Source organism: Aulonocara sp. 'chitande type north' Nkhata Bay, linkage group LG17 (genome assembly GCF_057382095.1).
Source record: "Aulonocara sp. 'chitande type north' Nkhata Bay isolate Kocher_YH1m ecotype deep benthic linkage group LG17, A_spYH_male_GT1.1, whole genome shotgun sequence".
Taxonomy (NCBI): domain Eukaryota; kingdom Metazoa; phylum Chordata; class Actinopteri; order Cichliformes; family Cichlidae; genus Aulonocara; species Aulonocara sp. 'chitande type north' Nkhata Bay.
In genome coordinates, this window is record NC_141360.1 from 15,017,924 (window position 1) to 15,039,282 (window position 21,359).

At 40.4% G+C, this 21,359-nt stretch overlaps 1 protein-coding gene across 3 annotated transcripts; it reads left to right on the forward strand.

Annotated features, from left to right (window-relative positions):
* Window positions 1-505: 505 nt before the first annotated feature.
* Window positions 506-21,322, forward strand: rhpn1 (rhophilin, Rho GTPase binding protein 1). Of its 3 annotated transcripts, XR_015125631.1 has the most exons (17): window positions 654-877; window positions 1,068-1,167; window positions 3,898-4,013; window positions 8,585-8,713; window positions 9,279-9,354; window positions 9,729-9,806; window positions 9,979-10,103; window positions 10,564-10,730; window positions 13,340-13,527; window positions 13,610-13,766; window positions 14,312-14,437; window positions 14,588-14,782; window positions 14,866-14,942; window positions 15,035-15,181; window positions 15,649-15,801; window positions 16,279-16,586; window positions 16,795-21,322. XR_015125631.1 is itself a non-coding variant. In XM_086268606.1 (16 exons), the coding sequence occupies exons 2-16, from the start codon at window positions 1,078-1,080 to the stop codon at window positions 16,489-16,491; spliced, it is 2,037 nt and encodes a 678-aa protein (XP_086124732.1). In that variant the 5' UTR covers window positions 506-645; window positions 1,068-1,077; the 3' UTR covers window positions 16,492-21,322. The 3 variants fall into 3 exon arrangements, 2 of the variants coding, with proteins under 2 accessions (XP_086124732.1, XP_086124731.1); XM_086268606.1 differs by lacking the exon at window positions 654-877 and adding an exon at window positions 506-645 and having other exon boundaries at window positions 16,279-21,322; XM_086268605.1 differs by having other exon boundaries at window positions 16,279-21,322.
* The last annotated feature ends 37 nt before the right edge of the window (window positions 21,323-21,359 follow it).

Sequence of the window (21,359 nt, forward strand, 5' to 3'; positions counted from 1 at the left end):
GGATTTGCCCCCTGCTGACTATTAGGAGGGATGCATGTTTAAGCCACCTTAGCACTGGCTTACCTTCCTTCCTGCATGTTTTGTTACATGCAAGTATTGAGCTTTTTACCCACTTCTTCTCTGCCGTGGCTTCTTCAGATATAGACTTAGCATATAAAACAAAAACTCTATCACCATTTACAGAATGAAACCCAACTTATTACATCATATTCAATATTTTTTTTATTTGTAACCTTGTTGTAACCTATGTTGTAACCTGTTTATTAGTGTTTCCTGTTGATGAACTTTACATACATTCTAAGTTAAAAAGTTTTTAAAAAGGCAAAAAACGCTGCCATATGACAACAGCAGAACAGAGCACGGAGACAATGAATAACAGAATAAGTGATCTAATGTGGAAAATTGTTTTCAGTCCTAGGTTGAGGCGGAGCTTCTGTAATCTTTCCGAGGCCCACACACAGAAGCCAAAGCCCTGCCGTTACCATAGAAACGACTCGCGGAGTATGGGAGATGCCACGAGCGACTCGCAATTGGTCACCTCGGATCGTTGTTCCGTCCCAACCTCCCCTATGATTTGTTTCATGTATTGCCCGTCTTAGAAGCTGCAACATGATTGGCTACCTTCTACATTCGCGGCCCGCCTCTGTGAGTAAGCGCTCCCAGCTGCACACACGTCGGGAAGAGTCGTGCGGACGACGTTGTACATTAAAGCGAAAGCTTAGTTGTTTTCAGGAGTAAAAAAGTTAATCTGCGGTTGACTGTTTTTGGAGTAGTACGCTTACTTGGAAATTCACAAAGTGGTGGGAAAGTTGGGAGACATGTAGAGACTTTTTGATCGCCGGTATTGTAGCTTGACGATGGAGGAGCCAGCGATAAGGCAAGGATTAATGTTAGCCAAATTAACGCTTTTTGGGGAGGATATTTTTGTTTTGTTTACGTTGGGATAAAACTTACGTTTTAAAATGGCGAGTTAAGCTAAGAGTCTTGTTCCAAGAGTGCGGTGGTGTATGAGAAGTGCGTCTAAACGTGCCTGAGTGTAATAAAAATGCTGACATGAATCTTTGCAGAGAGTTTGAGATGTCCCTGTCAGACGGTCCCTCTGACGACGACGACGAATTCCCGTCGACTTTACCCACAGATGGCAGCCACAGTGGGAGCATCCGCAAGGTCAGACACCCACACTCTTACATTCATTTCAAATAAAAAAAAAAATACTGGATAAGTAAAATTAGAATACAGTCCACGAGATGATGCTGTGTGGCTTCACATGGGGATCTTATTGGACCTGTAATTAAAACTAAAGAACATGAAACCTGAATGTCATCGATAATCATGTAAATTGGCAAATGTAAACTTTAACTTAGGGAACAAAGAAAGTTAGCAGCAGGGATAATACCCACATTATTGGGAAAAAGAGCACATGTTTTCGCTGACCACATTTTCTGAGTTTTGACATAGTGACCATCCCAATACATCAGAGAAGGGCTGAACTGATCTAGCTCTATATTTACATATACCTTGGTTTCGTGTAGATGTTCACAGAGTGCTGATCGTATACCACTGTTAAATTATTAGTCTGTAATTTATTTATTTTTATGAGACTGTGTGACATCAGGATCCCCTGAAACATTGCTTTCCTGACATTGTTAAATAAAATGTAACAAATAAGTAAATCACAGAATATACATTTACCAAACTGTTAGTTATCACTTTTACCAATAAAAAAATAATAGATGATATATAATCTATGCATGCTGTATTAACAGCAGTGTGTAGTTACTTTGCTTACTGTATGTATATAATAGTGTGTTGTACCAAAAACCTCTTGGTGGTTGCTTTAGTCATTAGCTGGGTGCCACGGTTGCAAGTAGTGTACCTGGAGGATTGTGACATGTCTGCAAACAATTCCAAACTACTTGCCAAGTTGTCTGTGAAAAGCAAGAAGCAAAATGAGTGAGCATTTGCCTTCCAAAAAAATTGCAATTTTTAAAAATGTGTTTCTTTCAGCAGTCAGGCAGAAGTTTCACTGTTGAAGGCGAATGTTCTTTGCCTCCTGTTGGCAGTTTTTCACATTTTCACAAGTTTCTCTAACGCTTGGAGAGTAAACAGCAAGTGTTTACAGACAGTCAGCATCTTCCGTGCACCAGTCTGTTAGTGACCAAAGCAATCAGAAGTACGATTTTCAGTCTTTGTAACCTGCCCTGTCGTGGGAGATCAGTTCAGTTCACTGGAGGGTTACTTGATGTGCGCATGTTAAACAAACTCCTTTACTGGGAGGTAAAGAGATATATGAAGAAAAAGAGAGAGACAAACATAACAACTATATACTGTTGAGATTCCTGGAAGAGGGATAGAGAAGAAGATGGAAGGAGCAGTAGGGCATAAGAAAAAGGGAGTATTCAGCTTGTTTACAGTACAGCTCCGCCATCTGTCATGTAACTGTACATTTGTTTACCTCAGAGTGTGAAAGTGTGCTGTACTGTATGACACATGTCTGGTTTTAGTGAGCACACAAATTACCAGCTGTGAGGCAGTTCTTAAAGTATTGTGAGCAAATTGCCTCTGTTGAAGCAAGATTTTAAAAAGCTGTTAAATCTTCAAACACATGTACAGATCCTGTTAAAGTTTTTTATCTTCTGAGAGAATGTATGTCCTCTGCTTTGTTGTGGCACAGTATTATCATGTTAAGCAGTCACAATGACCTTCACGTGTTGTCACGTCCATCATCTCTATGCTATACTGGGTTTGTAGTGCGAAGTAATTCTTTCAGACTGCTCTCCACTGGCAGTAATGACATGCCATGGTGCCATGGTAAAACTGGGGTTAGTGTCATGTGAAAACAGGAAGGCTTAAAAAAAGTAATTTCTCACTGCGCCGCAGTCTGTTTGAGATTTATTTTCGATATATCAAATCTTATCCCCACTGTGGCTGTGTCTCTTACGGTTTCTTTTTTTTTTTGGACAGGATAATTTCCATCGGGGAAAACATTAGTTAGCTGGTTGTAAGTCTGCCATGCTGCTTCCAGTACTTCTTACTCAGATCATACAGCATGAAGTAATGTTGTCACATTTGCACAGCTGTTCTGTGTTTTCTTGGGCAGACTGCCAAAATATATTAACAGCCACCAAGTATATTTGGTAGTCTAGTGTAGCTGTCTTTTTTTTAAGTTTTAGGTTTTTCAGCAGCTTCCATGATGGATTTACTGGTACTACATCAGTTTGCTCCGGTTTTGCAAATTCATTAACTCAACCAGCCCTGACCCTTCCACTTTGTGTTTCTCTAAGGCTCGATATCATTCAGCTTCCTCTCCAGACTCCAGTGTTTCTCATACAGGGACTTGATAACGATATAAGTGGAAGTTCACATGCCCTTACCATCGTGTTTCTTTACAGTCTGGTCCACTTGCCAGTTTCTTTTGTTGCTATCTTTGATATTAGTCAGCTGCTTGAGTTTCTCATCCTGTAGTCAACTGGATGGTTTTAAACTGGTGTCTGGAAGTATCTGTGTTGTTCTTAGAGCAGCAGTCCCCAACTTTTTTGCGCCACGGACCGGTTTATGTAAGACAATATTTTCATGGACCGGCCTTTAAGGTGTCGCGGATAAATATAACAAAAATAAAACCAGTACTGGTACCAAAAAAATAGAAGATTTAATCATAAAACATAATTGAAAGACCCAGGGAAACCGAGTTACCGATAAAAACGATAACCCCATAACCTTTACACCCTTATAACATACAGCATCATTTACGCTATTGCTTGGAAAAGGGTTTGCTTTCTTGCCGGTGAGTAGATTAATTAAGATAGTCTAATTCTGTGGGAAATGCAACTTTTGTAGTTGGTCATTCAGTAATTCAGTAATTCTTTTACCTCCTCCATTTCTTTATTTCATCTGCAGGGCTGTGATCCTTTGGCTCAGACTCAGCGCAGTAAGCTGCAGCATCGACGGGCTCGCATCAACCAGCAGATCAACAAGGAGATGCGTATGAGAACTGGAGCGGAGAACCTGTTCAGGTGAGACATTGCGACGGATCAGAACATTGCACGCACAATTTTTATTTTATTTTTAATTACTTTTCTGTTGTAATGTTACACGAGGGCAGCACGGTGGTGCAGTGGTTAGCACTGCTGCCTCACAGCAAGAAGGACCTGAGTTTGAATCTATCGTGTGTGTGGAGTTTGCATGTTCTCTCCAGGAACTTTAGCTTACTCCCATAGGTAGGGTGGTTGCAACCTGATATCACAATAGAACTTGAAATAGACACAGCAGTCCACGGTGTCCATTTCACGTACATGCGCACAGAAGTTGCAGTAACGGCAGAGGAAGATATTTTATTTCAAGCCAACATGAACATAATCGTGGAAAAGCATTTTAACAGACATTATTAACATTAACAGTTATATGTATATACATATTAGCTGCCTAGCTTAATCAATTTTGATGATTAAGGACCCTGGAATGTACTTCATACATTTTTCTCACTACCGAATTCGTGGCTTTAAATAGATTATTTCCTCCTTCTAGTAATGCAACATCTGCATGCGTGTCTGTTTCACAGTTTGGAGAGGCAAAAATGGACACGAATCTTCTTGGAAATAAGTGATGCAGTGCTGTAGTGTTGAGCTGCTTTTCCAATCCCATGGGTAAAAAATAGTGAAGCTTTGTGTTTGTCAGCTGTATCACAGTTGCTTTAAATATAATGTATATTCACTCATCACACAGCAACTTTTTCTGTTTGATTTTGTGAGAAATGCCATTCAGGTGCCATCTGTGTTGTCGTCTTTGTTAGTTGCCTCACATTTTTGGTTCAGTCGGTTGATGGGAAAAGGTCAGAGATCACTCCCATCCTAAAGAAACACACACACCAGCACCACCCAGTTTTACAGCTCTGTTTGTGTTCACTGTGTGTGAATATGGCTGTTTATGTGCTTGTGCTGGTTTATCTCCTCCCTGTTGTGCAAATATTTGCTTTTTTTGTATTAATGCTTTTTTCAAACAAAACAGTGAGTGAACACTGCATACTTTGGCAGCATGAGCACCACTGAAGCTAATCTCCCAACTCTCTGAACTGCTGGCCCTGTGTCTTGAAGCAGCCAGTTGTCATTCACACAAACCAGAGAGTTTTACTGGTGAGGAAAGTGAACGAAGTTAAAAATGAAATGTTCACATAGCATCAAGGTCTTGTCTCCGAGGACATTGGCATCATCTTTGTCCAGTGTCTCTCCATGGCTCTCCTCTATATTCTGTCTCCTCAACTCATTCTCAACACGTCCATGTTTATTGCCCACTCAGAGGTAAATTAGTACAGAGCCTCAGAGTATATGCATGAAGTATGTGGATACATTTGCTCTAAACCTCTGCCGTGGCAGTTTTAGAATGTTTAAAGTATGAGCAGACCACTGTGCAAAAGTCTCTGGAAAGACATGGGACATGCTGCTGCTCCAGGACTATTCGGGAGGAGGAGGAGGAGGAGCCACTTAATTAAAGCAAAGAGCTCCTTTCTGCTTCCTCAGTGGTGCCGCATTAAAATCTAATCTAATCAAAATAACCATGTTTTTAATTTAAGACAGACACTGTTGTCTCAGGACTTGTTTTTGCAACAACTGGTAAAGTTGAAAAAAAGCTTTCTTCTTTCTTTTTTATTTACTCTGTACTCTGTATTATTTTATTGTATTATTACGATGCTTCAAAATGCTCCCATAAGTTTAGTTAGTGTAGAAAACCACAGCTGGTATGAGATTAATAAATTACTCTTTTGATGCCCTATCTGTCGTTCTATTTGCAAATTCTTATTTCATAGTCAAGCCAGTTTGAGTGGCCTGACTGCAGTGGCTGTTGCTGTTTTGTTTTCTAAATGTTTCAAATGATGAAACAGTCCTTAAAGTAATTACTGTGTAACAGGGTGTTAATTTATTTTTATTTGTCTTTTCAATGTTTCCCTAGCTCCACATTTGACCTATTTAGGCTCTTATCCCGAAAGGTGATGACTCAGTTTACTGGATATAAAACAAGCACTCTCTCCCGTTCTATTGGGACGCCCGGTCACATAGACAAAGACCCCCACACAACCCGTCAGCCTGTAATCAGCTAGCTTTGTGTCTGCCCCCGTCCTGTTCCCATGCAGAGATTCCCAGCGGTGCTCTGGCAAGCTCATCCCCCACTTATTTGTCTGGTGCTGTCAGACCTTTTTTTTTCTGTCCTTCTTTTTCCAGTCAAGTGGAACACATAGACACATGAACACACACATACACAAAAACATGTAGCTTTCACTTGCACTTCACTTGTTGTGAAACTGTTGTGGAACTGTGTCATGGTATTAGTGCTGGTGTGTGGGAGTCGATGTTTGTGTGTGTTTGTATGTAGGGGGGTTTGGGATGCTAATTAAATACAGGGGAGGGGGTGTCACTAATCAGGGTTTGTGATTGGCTAATGAAGACGTCATGTTTTGTGCTGCATGTAGGAGCTCAGCTGAGGGGCTGTAATGTTGTTTAAACATCATCCCAGTGACAGGGGTCCATGCAGACCCCAGAGGTCTGCAAAATATCTCTGCATGTGAGATATTTTTCTTATCTCACAGGTGCTTTATATAATTTATTTCATTTATTTATTTAGAAAGAGGGGCAATAGATATTAATGAACATTTAAACAAATGTAAATATGCCAGATTATAGCCTTGTGCTAATTTCCATCTGCAGACCCTCTGGCAGGTTGGTGTTAAACACAAGTTAGTAAAAACATACAGAGACACTATTTACAGGTCATGTGACAAGGACTATTGCTCAGTTTTTTAATGACTTTGTCGATCAGTTTGTTCTTAATGATATCAAAACATTGTTTTCTGTTTCTGCTTTGGTTAGTGCTTTTAAAATAATTAAAATGTGTTATGGCGACAGGAAAAAAAACTTCTAACATTTAAACTTCTCTGATTCTTCATCTCATAAGCAAGAAATACTTGTGTTACCCTTCCGGAGCTGCAGCATGTTGTGTGTGTAAGTGGATGTGTGTGAAGGGGATATTTGGCAGCCTTTTTAATGCTGACTAATCAGATTGGCCCTGGCTTGATCCTACATATCGGCGTTTGTGTGTGTGAGACTGGGAGAGGCAGTGACAGATGAGGAGAGAGGTGAAGCTGAAGTGGTCTAACTGGAAAGCTTAACCTGATTTAAAAAGTCCTCAAAAGTGAGCTTCAGTTGTGTGTTTGAACTGAGATTGGTCATGTGTTAAAGGATAACATGGAAAAAATGCCACAAATTTTTCAAATTCAAAGTGATGTGAGTGTTCTGGTAACAGGTATATGCAACTGAAGCTGAAGTGCTATTTCAAGATAAACACTCAAACATATGTTTTTTTTTAGCTCTTTACCGCTCAGCCATAAAAGGCTGATGGGGTGTTGTAGTCATCCCTCCAGATGGGCAGCTGGGCAGGCTGGACACCTAAGTTTGTGATAACTCAAGAAGGAAGTCACCTAGGATTTTCAAATGCCATAGGTGCATCTACCAAAAACCTCGGATGAGTTTGAGTCTTAGTGACCTCAACCTAAAGGTCAAAGGTGAGGGGTAGTTTTCTGAAAAGCTTGTGAATGTGATAACTCAACAACAAGGCGACGTAGGAGCTACAAATTGATATCATCGATGTATCTCCTAGAAATATCTGAGGATTTTGAATCCTCAAAGTCGAGGTCAGAGGTTTAGTTTTCTGAATTTTTTTTGAATATGATAACTCCAGAATGCGACAGTGTATTCATATTCATACCACAGGTGCATCTACTGAAAATCTTGGATGAGTTCGAATCTCAGTGACCTCACTCTCAAAGTCAGAGTAAGTTTTCTGAAAGTCTTGTGAAATCGATAACTTGAAAACAAGGCGACGTGGAGTTTGTAGAAACATCTCCAAAACTGACACCAGATTTCCCGCTAAAACAAGATACAGAATAGATGGGGTGGATAGATGGGCCAGAGGAAATGTAAGTAAATTTGATGTTGCAGGCCTTTATTTTTTCAGTTCATCTAAACTCAACCATTTCTTCTACATTTCTGTGAATTTGACACAGTGCCCATTTTGATGCATTTCTCTCCTTCATGGATAGAATGTCTTTATGACTGCAAAGTCCCAATAATTTTGTGCACTGTTTAGGACCAATAATGGAGGAATTCTCTACCACTTTTCTAAACAACAACATTGTAAACTAGAGATGCTTCAGATTTCTGGGAACATTGTGTACCCCATAGAAGTATGAGCTGGCATTAGTCATCGACCCTCTCATTGTTTTTGGGGGGTGAACCGGAGAAAGTGGTTGACAGAGGGAGGAGAAGGTGGAGAGAGCTGCATAAATTAAAGAGAGGCTTTTTTTTTGCCTTCACCCCATCCTGAATTTATGTTCTCAGAAAAGTTTGCTGCATCCACTAATACTGAATGAAAGTAGCAAGTCAGTTTTTAGCTGTGTTGTTCTAATTGTGATACTGGGCTCTACGACAAAGCAGATTAGGAATCAGCCCAAGTACTGTTTTTAGAAAGCCCACAAAGAAGTATTGAGAACTGAAAAACAAAACAAAACACCTGGACGTCTTTGTGTTTTATTCTGCAGGGCGACAACCAACAACAAGGTGAAGGAGACGGTGGCTCTAGAGCTCAGCTTTGTCAACTCCAACCTGCAGCTGCTCAAAGAGGAGCTGGAGGAACTTAACAGCAGCATGGACGTCTACCAGACAGACAGGTGCACAAATGCATGCGTATTTGTCCCATTAATTCCAGGCCGTGCTTATTAGACTAATGATCATTATAATTGGGGAAAACAAGCATCCATTATATTTTTGTAGTGACGCTGGCACTGGGTGTATAACCTCCTTGTACTTGGATATTTGTGATGACCAGTCCTTAGAAATGTTATCTTTGTTTTTTAATAATAGGATGGGGTTTAAGTCAAAGTTGGGTTTCAGTCACTTTTATTTAAACAGACTAAAGGAAAAAAGCATCCACATGTGTGTCATGCATTCTGTCACAGCCATAAGATTTTTGCCTCCACGGCTCCGTATCGTGTGAGGGAAAAATCCCCTGATTAGAGTATAGTCAATAACCCTGTGGTGGCAGTGTGCACATTTGTTGTTATTGTGAATGGCAGTAGGTAACTGTGGGGGGTGACAGGCTTACTGCTTGGCTTTAGCTTTTCTGATTAGCAGGATGAAGCACTGAGAATAGTGCTCGCTGGTTTTGAAAACAAGCAGATGGCAGCAGCAGTCATTGCCGAAACCTACACTACCTCTGTTAATTTCTTTTTGTAGTGAGGCTGTCAATGTTCCAATGATCCCACTTGGCTTAAAAGAAACCAAAGAGGTGGATGTCACTGTTGCTATCAAGGTGAAGTCAGCATCTATCTACCTCCTTCTCTTTATTTATCCAGTTTGTTGTTCTTTTCAAGAAAAACTTGTGTTTGAGTAAAAGATTATTGCAATAAATGTATCCTAATAAAAGTTACTGAATCAATGTTTTTAAGCTTATTTTACAAGCAGTGTTTATATTTTTATGCTAATTTACATTAGTTGGCCTGACTTCTTTTCATTACTTGTTCATTACTAAACATTTGACACAGATGGGTAGTTTGATGAAATATCATATTTTTGTGCTTATTTGCTTTCCTTTTTCCAGATAGTATGGAAGAATAACCAAAATCATCTTCATGTGGACACGTGAAGATAATTCTTTTGTCACCGTGTCTCTGTCTGCCTTCACAGGACTTCATATGTGAGCACTACGGGGAGGACAGCTTTCTCTATGACAAGGAAATCAAAGAGCTTATGGAACTTAGACAGGTTAATAAATTCACCCATACAGTTTGATCCAGAGTAAACATTCTGCTCATCATGGGTAGAAAAACAAGTGGAATGAAAAGTATTGATTTATTTAAAGTTGATGTCTCTTTTAGGCTGTCTGTAGCTGACATTAAATGAGTGTTAACATTTAGTTTATTGATTATTCAATCAGGCCATGCGTACACCCAGTCGAAACCAGGCCGGTCTGGAGCTGCTAATGGAGTACTACAATCAGCTGTACTACCTGGATCAACGCTTCTTCTCTGCTCAGAAGAATCTGGGTGTTCATTTCCACTGGTATTATATGATAGCATAATTTAAATACTGAAGGGTTATCATAATCATTAACATGCATTTTACAGTATGTGCAATATGCAGTAAAATAAAAATGGGCAAAGGAACAGTTTTTTAAATGTGCACTTTAGCCGTGTTGTTACTACATCCTGGTGCCTTACTGCTGCTCTCTCTTTCAGGAGAAAATCGAAGCATTCAATAGTTGTTTTCCAGGGACAGATTTATGTAATGTGACTATAAAACCATTTTTCCAGAATTAAAATCTCATTTATGTTTCTAAGTGGTTGGCTACAAATTTTAGTTGAGCTTGAAGGTGCTAATTATGAAGCAGAGCATGGATGGCAGTGTCTCATTCCATGACTGTAAAAAAAAAAACTTAAGCTTAATAGAAACTTTTGTTCCAGCAGCTTAAACTCTGGAGGGGCTTTGCTCATTGGTGGTTCCCTTTTCGTTTGTCATTCAGGTATGACTCTTTGACTGGCGTTCCATCGTGTCAGCGTGCGCTGGCCTTCGAGAAGGGAAGTGTGTTGTTCAACATCGGAGCCCTGTACACGCAGATCGGAGCACGACAGGACCGCTCTGCAACAGCTGGCATAGACCGAGCTATAGATGCTTTTCAGCGTGCTGCAGGTAGCACAATGGCAAAATCATACATCAAAATACTTGATTTCTCGTTTTGTGAGCCTTCAAATACGAGGGGCTTGTTTTTTACACAAAACAGCACAAGGCAATATAGTCCTAGTGCTGGTCCCAAGTCCAGATAAATAGGGAGGGTTGCATCAGGAAGTGCAGCTGATGTAAAATCTTGACCAGATCAAAGATGCAGATCATAAAAAATGAATTTTTCATTCTGAATTTGTCGGGTCTGGGTTAACAATGACTGCATACTAACCCTTATGCCGCATGTGCAAACTGCAAGATAAAGGAGACTGCAAGGCAGTGTTCTGTAGATTGTAGCTAAGCATGAGCAGAGAGGGATAAAGGTGGTGAGCCATACAGTAGGGCAAAAAAGTATTTAGTCAGCCACCGATTGTGCAAGTTCCCCCACTTAAAATGATGAGAGAGGTCAGTAATTTGCACCAGAGGTACACTTCAACTGTGAGAGACAGAATGTGAAAAAAAAAATCCATGAATTCACATGGTAGGATTTGTAAAGAATTTATTCGTAAATTAGGGTGGAAAATAAGTATTTGGTCACCTCAAACAAGGAAAATCTCTGGCTCTCACAGACCTGTAACGTCTTCTGTAAGAAGCTTTTCTGTCCCCCACTCGTTACCTGTATGAATGGCACCTGTTTGAACTCATCATCTGTATAAAAGACACCTGTCCACAGCCTCAAACAGTCAGACTCCAAACTCCGCCATGGCCAAGACCAAAGAGCTCTCGAAGGACACCAGGAAAAGTATTGTAGACCTGCACCAGACTGGGAAGAGTGAATCTACAATAGGCAAGCAGCTTGGTGTGAAAAAATCAACTGTGGGAGCAATCATCAGAAAATGGAAGACATACAAGACCACTGATAATCTCCCTCGATCTGGGGCTCCACGCAAGATCTCATCCCGTGGGGTCAAAATGATCATGAGAACGGTGAGCAAAGATCCCAGAACCACACGGGGGGACCTGGTGAATGACCTGCAGAGAGCTGGGACCAAAGTAACAAAGGTCACCATCAGTAACACACTACAACGGCAGGGAATCAAATCCCGCAGTGCCAGACGTGTTCCGCTGCTGAAGCCAGTGCATGTCCAGGCCCGTCTGAAGTTTGCCAGAGAGCACATGGATGATACAGCAGAGGATTGGGAGAATGTCATGTGGTCAGATGAAACCAAAGTAGAACTTTTTGGTATAAACTCAACTCGTCGTGTTTGGAGGAAGAAGAATACTGAGTTGCATCCCAAGAACACCATACCTACTGTGAAGCATGGGGGTGGAAACATCATGCTATGAGGCTGTTTTTCTGCCAAGGGGACAGGACGACTGATCCGTGTTAAGGACAGAATGAATGGGGCCATGTATCGTGAGATTTTGAGCCAAAACCTCCTTCCATCAGTGAGAACTTTGAAGATGAAACGAGGCTGGGTCTTCCAACATGACAATGATCCAAAACACACCGCCCGGGCAACAAAGGAGTGGCTCCGTAAGAAGCATTTGAAAGTCCTGGAGTGGCCTAGCCAGTCTCCAGACCTCAACCCCATAGAAAATCTGTGGCGGGAGTTGAAAGTCCGTGTTGCTCGGCAACAGCCCCAAAACATCACTGCTCTCGAGAAGATCTGCATGGAGGAATGGGCCAAAATACCAGCTACTGTGTGTGCAAACCTGGTAAAGACCTATAGTAAACGTTTGACCTCTGTTATTGCCAACAAAGGTTATGTTACAAAGTATTGAGTTGTATTTTTGTTATTGACCAAATACTTATTTTCCACCCTGATTTACGAATAAATTCTTTACAAATCCTACCATGTGAATTCATGGATTTTTTTTTTCACATTCTGTCTCTCACAGTTGAAGTGTACCTCTGGTGCAAATTACTGACCTCTGTCATCATTTTAGGTGGGGCAACTTGCACAATCGGTGGCTGACTAAATACTTTTTTGCCCCACTGTACATGAAGCTAAGGGAAAGAGTTGTGGAAGCTAGGTTAAGAAGAGGTTTGATCAGCGAGCAGCAGTCTGGCTTCGTGGCAAGAACTACACATGCAATGTTTGCTTTGAGAGTATTGATGGAGGTCAGAAAGAGCTTCACTGTTGTCTTTTTGAATCTAGAGAACGCATGTGTTAGGGTACCAAGAATAGGAAATATTGATATTGCATGAGTAAGTCAGGAGTGACAGAGAAGAATGCAACATGTAAAGAGGAGGGATAGTGGATATATTGTGTAAAGGATGTTGAAGATGAAGCTTCCAGGCAGAAGGAAAAGAAGAAGACCTCAGAGGAGCAAAGGAGGACGTGCAGAGGGTTGCTGTGACAGAAGACAATGCTAGGGATAGGGCGAGATAGAGGCAGATGATTCACTGTGGCAATCCCTAAAAGGAGCAGCCAAAACAAGAAGATTGCCATTAATATAACAGATTTTGTTGTTGTTTATAATCAGCTATTGATGATTTTGAGGTACCCAATCCTGTAAATTTAAAGCTTTTGTTCAGTTGTTTTTATTATATACTTTTGATATAATAAACATTGATATCAGGATGTTTGAATTCACATGGCTAATTGGTAATTAATTTATTTTTTAATGTGTAGGTGCATTTAATTATCTTAAAGAGAATTTTTCCAACGCTCCAAGTCTGGACATGAGTAGTCCATCACTCTGCATGTTGGTGCGGCTCATGCTTGCCCAGGTACAGGAGTGTGTGTTTGAGCGCATCACCCTGACCACACAGGACACGCACTTTACCTCCCAGCTCCGGCTGGCACAGGAGGCTGCACGGGTGAGTAAATACATATGTGCTTTGTTTGTGTTATTACCCTTAATGCCCTATGTTTAACTGTATGCATGTGTGTTTTTTGTAGGTGTCAGATGTTTACTTGTTAGTGCAGCAGACTATGACACAGCCTTTGATGAAGGACTACGTGCCATTTTCATGGGTGTCCATGGTTCAGGTAAAATCTGAACACTTCCGCGCTCTCTCCCACTACTACGCTGCTGTTGCACTCTGCGACCACATGTGTAAGTACAAAATTTACTCACATGTTCATTAGGGAGAGTTCATACTTCTTGTTTTGTAGATAACCTTCTGCCTTGGCTATATTTAATTTTGAATTAAAGCAGTACACTTGTGTCTTTAAAAAGTCTTAAAATCAAGTTGAAGCTTGTTACATACGTAAGACACTTTTTGCTGCTAATTTATAAACAGACTGTAATGTAATATTTTTTATCAAAGACTGACATTCTTGGTGGTGTGAGAGTGGTGTCAGACTGATCCAGCGGGCAGTGTGCGACGTTATCTTGTCTGTGCTTGTCATCTTGTCAGCAGTCTGTTAATGCCTAATGAGGCAAATTCATCAACAAAGCTGTTTTCCTCTGTCACCTATGGAGTACACCTCTGTCCTGTGTATCACCTATGCAGCATCAAAAGCACTGTGTTTTGAAGAAGAAAACTGACATTTCTAGTGATTTACCCAATAAACCTAACTATTGTATTCTTTTCCAGAGATAATGCTCACCTAATTAGCATTTCTAAACAGATCTTAGCTGTATATATTTTTCCATAGTGTTGGCAGGAGGGGAGGAAGAGGAGGAGGAAGCTGAGAAGGCCTTCCTTCAGTGCCATGCCAGTGTTCCTGCTGGGCCACAACTCAGCCAGGTTCTTCAAGATCCTGAAAAAAGACGAAAACTTGGTGAGTTTGTATTCATCACGTAGCTGCTATGAGCTGCGTTGTGCAAGCATCTTGAAAATGAACCAAAATGCTCATGTTATAACTTGAATAGTTATATTCCCATTCTTTGAAACCTTTATTTTTTTAATAATAATTTCTGCTTACATGAAGGTAAGGCCCACCTGCGGCGTGCTGTAATCAGACATGAGGAGGCCATGCGTGTCCACAGTCTGTGCAAGATCCTGAGAAAGATGGATATCCTGCAGGATGTGCTCTCTGTCACACACAAACGTTCCCTGGACAAATATTCAGAGCTCGACCGAGAGGACGACTTTGATGAAATTGCAGAGGCCCCAGAGATACAGTGTGAGTGTCATGTATAATCGTAAAGTCAGTGATTACATTTTCTGTTTGATTAAATCATAGTGACTAACTGGCTTCTTTACCAGCTCATAGCCACCAGAAACCAGACGTCATTCCACCCAACTTCTCCACAGTCAAGGTTACTGATATCTTCCAAAGACTGGTAAGTCCCACAGGGAAGAAATAATACACACTTGGCAGATACCTACCCAGGTTAGGTAACCATTAAAATTGTTTCCTGTTCTTATGCTCTAGGGTCCACTGTCAGTGTTCTGTGCGAGGGCTCGCTGGGGCCCGATGCGTGTGATCTGCCTGAATAAGAGAGAAGGAGGACTGGGGCTCACGCTCAGAGGAGACTCTCCTGTCCTGGTGGCTGGAGTGGTGCCTGGAGGCTGGGCAGAGGTGAGATATACCCTGCACATCTAGAGAAGATTCTGTGAGAAGAAAAGATCTTCTCTTGTATTCTTGTAGTCTTATTTCTATTCTATTTTTATCCTCTCAAAAGGAATTGATTTGCAGTTTGATTCTAAGATTTAAATATTTTAAGACCTGCTTTCCTGTCTACTTATTGTATTATTATGGGGTCTACCTTACAATATAAAGTGCCTTGAGGTGACTGTTGTGATTTGGCGCTGCATAAATACAGTTGAATTGAACTTGATTAAGTAGTTAACTGCAAAAAAGAGCCATTCATTTGTTATTTAGAAAAGAGTTGTGATGGACATGAAGGAGACAAAATGCAATACACTTCCTTCTTTTGTCTCCTTCTTCATTGTGGGAATATATTGCGGGCCTGCATACTTGCATGAAAAAAATGAGGTCAAAACATGTAATTAAGATGAACTAATGATGTTACATGATGTGTTCAGGAGGCTGGACTGAGGGAAGGAGACTACATAGTAGCAGTAGATGGAAAGGACTGTAAGTGGGCCAAACATGGTGAGGTGGTCCACATGCTGAAGAGTTGCAGTGACAGAGGGGTGGAGATCAGTGTGGTCACATTACACTCACATGATACACAGGTAAATATGTGTATGAGCTATGTAGGGTATTCATAAGCATGTAGATTTCAGATAAACTTCCTTCGTAGAGACGTAGAGAACAATAAATTGTTGCAAAGCTTTTTGGTGGCATTTATTTTTTGTTGTTTTCCATGGATGTCTAGCCCTTTTCCAGCATAAGCAGCATGAAAAGGCCGTGCTCAGTGACCTTTTTTCAGAATTTACCCTTCTGTCTCTCTGATGGATGCTTTTTACCCCTCACCTGTAAAATGCTGAAACAAGGGAATATGAGTGTTTGTCATTTGATTACATTTGAGCCATCTTTATACTAACCTAGTATTAGCCTGAAGGCTCAGGTCAATGCAATACTTTATTTTCAAACCTTTGAATCAAAACTGAAAGTCTCTTCTTTGATTCCTTAAATTGTGGAAATATCTGTGGGGTTTGGCTGCTGTTTCAGTGGTTGTGTACCTGTGTGTATGCTTTTTTGTTTCTTAGCAGGTGGAGAGGAGGGCAGTTATGCTGTCGCTGTGCAGCGACAAAGAAAACACTCGGCATCGTCTGCTGTCTGGGGCTAAAGGCCAGAGCTCCGCCTCTTTGCTGAACTGGAACAGGAAGAAAAAGAGGGAAGGCAGCACGATCACAAAAAGACTTGGAAGCGCTTTCAGTTTGTCGTTCGGAAGCATCCGAGACACTGAGGCCATGTACTAAGAGACGACTTCAGAAGAATCACTCAGGGAATAGCAGCGGAGCACACGGTACAAGTACAGCAGACACAAAGAAACAGCCTCTCCTGAGTTGAGGAGGTAGGTGATGATGCAAAGCTGGGACAAAGGAAAAGAAAAAACATGTATAGTCAAGGAAGACGTGCTGTGCCAGGTTCTTCTTGCACACTCCAGCATATCTGACATCTTCGTCAGTTAATCATTGAAATGTGATGTTTATTACTTTTACCCATTGTACAAAAGTGAATTTGAAGTATCACAGAATTGTGTCCTGGCATCTTTCTAACAGAGACTGCGCAGTAGGGAAGTCGATAGTGGAAATATGTCTGTAATTTCTCACCTGAAGTCACTACTATGAAGGATCTGTTTGCAAATGAGCAGCACAATATGGCACTGCCCACATCCAAGATACCATGGCTTCACTTTTTGGGACTGTCTACATTGTACAGGCCTTGAACAGTGTCCCCAGTTCCTACACTGGGGTAACCTGACTTTGAATTTAAATTGCATGTTTAGGAAGAATGTGGTGGCAATGTATATAAAGTCAGTAAGTGTGTGAGTAAATAGATGCAAATTTTCCACAGGGCCTAGCAAAGTTACATTTGTAGAATTTCAATGAGCTTTATGTCATATAAGTGCAGTAGCTACAAAAATAAAAGCACAAAAGTATAAAGGGAGCAAAATAACAGAACTGAGGCTTCTTCTTAATTAATTTCAAGGCTTTACAAACATACATGCTTGCTGTGTTGAAGCTGACAGCTGTACAGTACCCTTCTTTATGGACACACTTTAAGTGTTCAAGCACTGTACAATTCTGCCTGATACAGCTGGCAAAGTTATTTGGTAAGAATAAAGAAAAAAAAAAAACAGCTTCTGTCAGAGTGTAGTGGTTTACACAAATTACTTTGGGGTTGCGTCAGAAGAGATATCTGGTGTAAAAACCTGCCAATGTGGTGCTACCCACTGTGATGATCCCTTGTAAATACAGCTGAAAGTAGCTTCTCTAAATGTTAATAATCGTTGAAGAAGATAGAGCAGAATTAGCAAGGAAGCACAAAATTTCTTGTACTGTATTCTTGATGGGACCGAATAGACCAGCAGTCACCTGTGATTAACCACTGAAGGCCTCCAACGGTTAATCTGTTCACTTCTGACAGAAAGCACATTCAGTTTTTAATAGATTAGGATTAATTCAGACAGTCAGTTCAACCTGGATTTATTACTAAAAGTGTCATGTTGGAATTAATCCTTAGATCATTTTTTTATGTTTAGTTTTATCATTTCTAGGTGACTAAAGCACTTGAACTTTGCTCTGTTTTCTAATGTAGTTTTAGTATTTTGAATGCACTGTGACAAATATTTTGTAAATGTAGTTTCAGGTTTTACAATAATGCCTATGATGTACTCACATTGAGAGGATGTGTGTTTGGATGTCAAATGTGATAGAGAGCGATCATGTAGGAAAAGCATGACATGAGGTGTGATTACATCAAAGTCCACTGTGTTTAACAATGTCCAGCCACTGTACTGTATGTTAGAAACAGCCAATGTTGCATCTGTAGTTGTAAGAGCTGTATTGAGAAAATGTTTCTTTCTTTAAATCAATGCTGTTTGAACTTTTTGTAAAATTTTGATACAACTTGAAGTAGCATTTTGTTCCAGCTTAAAATGAATGTTATTTGAGTTTGTCGTGTTCACTGTGACATGACGGTCCATAGTCATGAGTGTGGAAAGCATGAGGGGACAAGAGCAAAAATTAGTGTTTATCTGAGTCTTGTTTCGTCTAGAAAATCTTAAATATAGTTTTAAAAGGTCTGACAACTTCTTTCACAATGATGATATTCACATTCCTTTGGAAATTAGCAACTTTTGTGCCACTTTTGACAGTAAGAAGACTATTGCGATGCGATACCATGATTCGTGCATCCACCAGAGTATGAATGTTAGATAGAAAGAAAAACACTTAAGCATAGAAAAAATTGCTTGTATGAATAGACATGAACGAGGTACGTTGTATAAAGCACTTTGATTGCTCAGCTATAGTAGAAAAGCACTATATAACAACCAGTCCATTTAACATTTACTTTTCTCCACTTGTGTTAGCACAGAGATGCTAATTTCTTTCCTCTGTTCACTAACATCAACTACTCCAGTTTCTGGAACTGAGATAACAGTTTCATTTTCTCCATCCTGTGTTTGAACATTCTTGATAACCCGTTTTTGACCCGAGGCTGCCAGATAATCTTTCCTCCATCCTGCTTTTGAAACATTTTTTAATTCCCTGTTGAGACACTGAGTTACCAAATATGCTTCTCTACATCCTATTTTTTCCATTACATTTCAGTTCACATTGTCAGCAGGTTTCCAGATACACTTTCCCTATTCTACTTGTTATATTTGTCTGCTTAATTTGTATTTGTTGAGCATTCTCCTGTACTGTGTTTAGCCCCAATAAAATTTAGCAATTACATGTTATGAAATATAGCATGTCTGTCTTCTGAGACATGCAGCTTGTGGGGATAGGTTAATTGGATAATCCAAATTGCCACTAGGTGTGAATGTGCGAGTGAATGTGAGTGCGAATGGTTGTCTGTCCCTGTGTGTTGGCCCTGCGACAGACTGGCGACCTGTCCAGGGTGTACCCCGCCTCTCGCCCTATGACAGCTGGGATAGGCTCCAGCACCCCCCCGTGACCCTGAAAAGGATAAGCGGAAGTGAATGGATGGATGGATGTATGGGAAATATACTCACACCCCTTATCAGTTCAGGTGCTGTAGGAAACTGGTTCAAATGAAAGAACGTTGCTACAATCCAGCACCTGATTTCAGCTCTCTGTTTTCACAGCTTAAGTAAGGCCAGTGTACATCTAGGCCATGATTTTCTTCCATCTTCCTTCACTCGAAAGCTAAATCTTTGTCAGAAAGTATTACTCAGTGGTCTTATCATTGCATTTCCGTTCTCTGCAAGCATTGTTGCATGCAGTTATGTGGTCAGATGTGTTTGATCAGTAGTGCTCTGACTACAAATGGAAACCAGATGGGATTTTCTGCAGTATGAGATCTTGTTCCTTTCCTTCAGATTACACATTTATATGCAGGAAATGCAGATTGCTCCTCAAGCAGTCTACCTATTGTTGATGAACTGCTGCTGCACGGCTTTGGTTTACTTGCACACAATGTTGATAAGTTAAACTTCTGATGCTTTCAAATCCATAACACCCTGTTTCTTAGGGATCAAGCCATTTCAGACAGAAACCACTGAGAAACGTGACCACACACATCTCCACAGTTGCCCAACAGCACAATTACGTTGACACCCTTTGCCAGCTTCAATGGCAGTTTTTAGGGCCAGCTGCACTTTCAGCAAAACACTTAGCACTGCACAAATACCAATCCAGCCAGTTTTATGGCAGAATGCGGTTCTACACCAAACGACCCAAGTTCAGTCAGAAAAGTTTCTTCTAGCCAACATCAGCTGTTTTCAAATTTGTTCGGTAGTAATAGTGGCTCATCAAGAGATCCATTTTCATTCACGTAGACAACCCAACCTTGTTTGACATAACCATCTTAGACAGAAGCAACTGCTGTCTTTGACTTAACATGACTAGATTTAGAAATTTGGTTCATTTCATCCCAAACCTGCTTTTCTGAATTTTCAGTCACTCCCTATTATGTGAATTAAAATGTGTACCATCAAAGTGTCACTACTCATTACAAGCCTTCAACATTAGATTCATTTCTCTCACTGTCTACATTTAACTTCCGATCCCCGATCCTAACACGTCATTAGCATTTAGTCGGTATACAATCACAGCCACCCCGTGCAAATCCATTCTGCTTTCTTTGGGGATCTGCCAGGGCCAGAAGCCACTGCTGACTGTCGAAGAGACGCTGGCCTAACTTGTTTCGTTTGGAGTTAGTAAAAGTTGAGATTAAGTTAATAGAAATTCATTTTTTTCCTTGTCTGTACTTTTTTGTGTGATTATTAAGTAAGTCTTAAATTGGCTTTATAATTGTATTTACAGCTCCCAGCTTAAATTTAAGGTGTTGCAACCTGCAGATGCACTGCATTATTTTGCAATGACATAGATTTATGTCTGTTGACTATGTGTTTCTATCACTACAAAAACTTTATGGCATTAGAAAAATAGATTTGAACTCTTTGAAAATACTTTTTAAATCTTTTTATTGTGATTAGACCCAAATACTTTTTTTTGTTATGTCCTCTCTGGCTTTCCGTGTGTGTGTGTGTGTGTACATTTGAGTAAATGCTTGGAATTGACTGTTTTTAAGAGAAATGAATTTGTGTTTTTGCCTGAATATGTGACCATCCCTAATACTGCATTTGGGGATTTGCACAGTACTTTTTTCCTTAAATAAATACAATAAAAGTGAATAATGACCTGCTGCCATTCTTACTGTTGCATTTACTGTAACACATGCAGTAGCACGCATCATAGAACCATGATGCATTGAGCCACAGCTTTTAATCTTTGAATTCAGCTGTTTTCAGTCTCATAGGGGGTCGTGTGATTGGTGGTCTTTCCCTTAAAATATAAAGCACCTTAAAGTTACTGTTGTGAATTGAAGCTGTATCGATTAAAATTAATCTGTACATTCAAATGCATTGTTTCATACAACTCAATAAATATCAGCAAATACAAAGTGCTCCTATGCAGTGTAGCGCAGTCTGCTGAGTATTCTCTTTAGTATCACTTATCAAACTCCACCTTTACACAGCTGTATTCTGGCTGGAGGGTTTGAAACCAGCCACAAAGGCTTATGTAATATCTGCTCTTATACTACAGGGTAAAGTTGGGTACATCCACAAAGCATACCAAACCTCAGAAGCAGC

Bases quoted from the DNA above. Each gene is read 5' to 3' on its own strand.
- rhpn1 (XM_086268605.1), top strand. From the start codon at position 858: ATGGAGGAGCCAGCGATAAG. The intron at 878-1,067 runs GCAAGGATTAAT...GAATCTTTGCAG, and splicing joins ATGGAGGAGCCAGCGATAAG to AGAGTTTGAGATGTCCCTGT. The intron at 8,714-9,278 runs GTGCACAAATGC...TTCTTTTTGTAG, and splicing joins GACGTCTACCAGACAGACAG to TGAGGCTGTCAATGTTCCAA.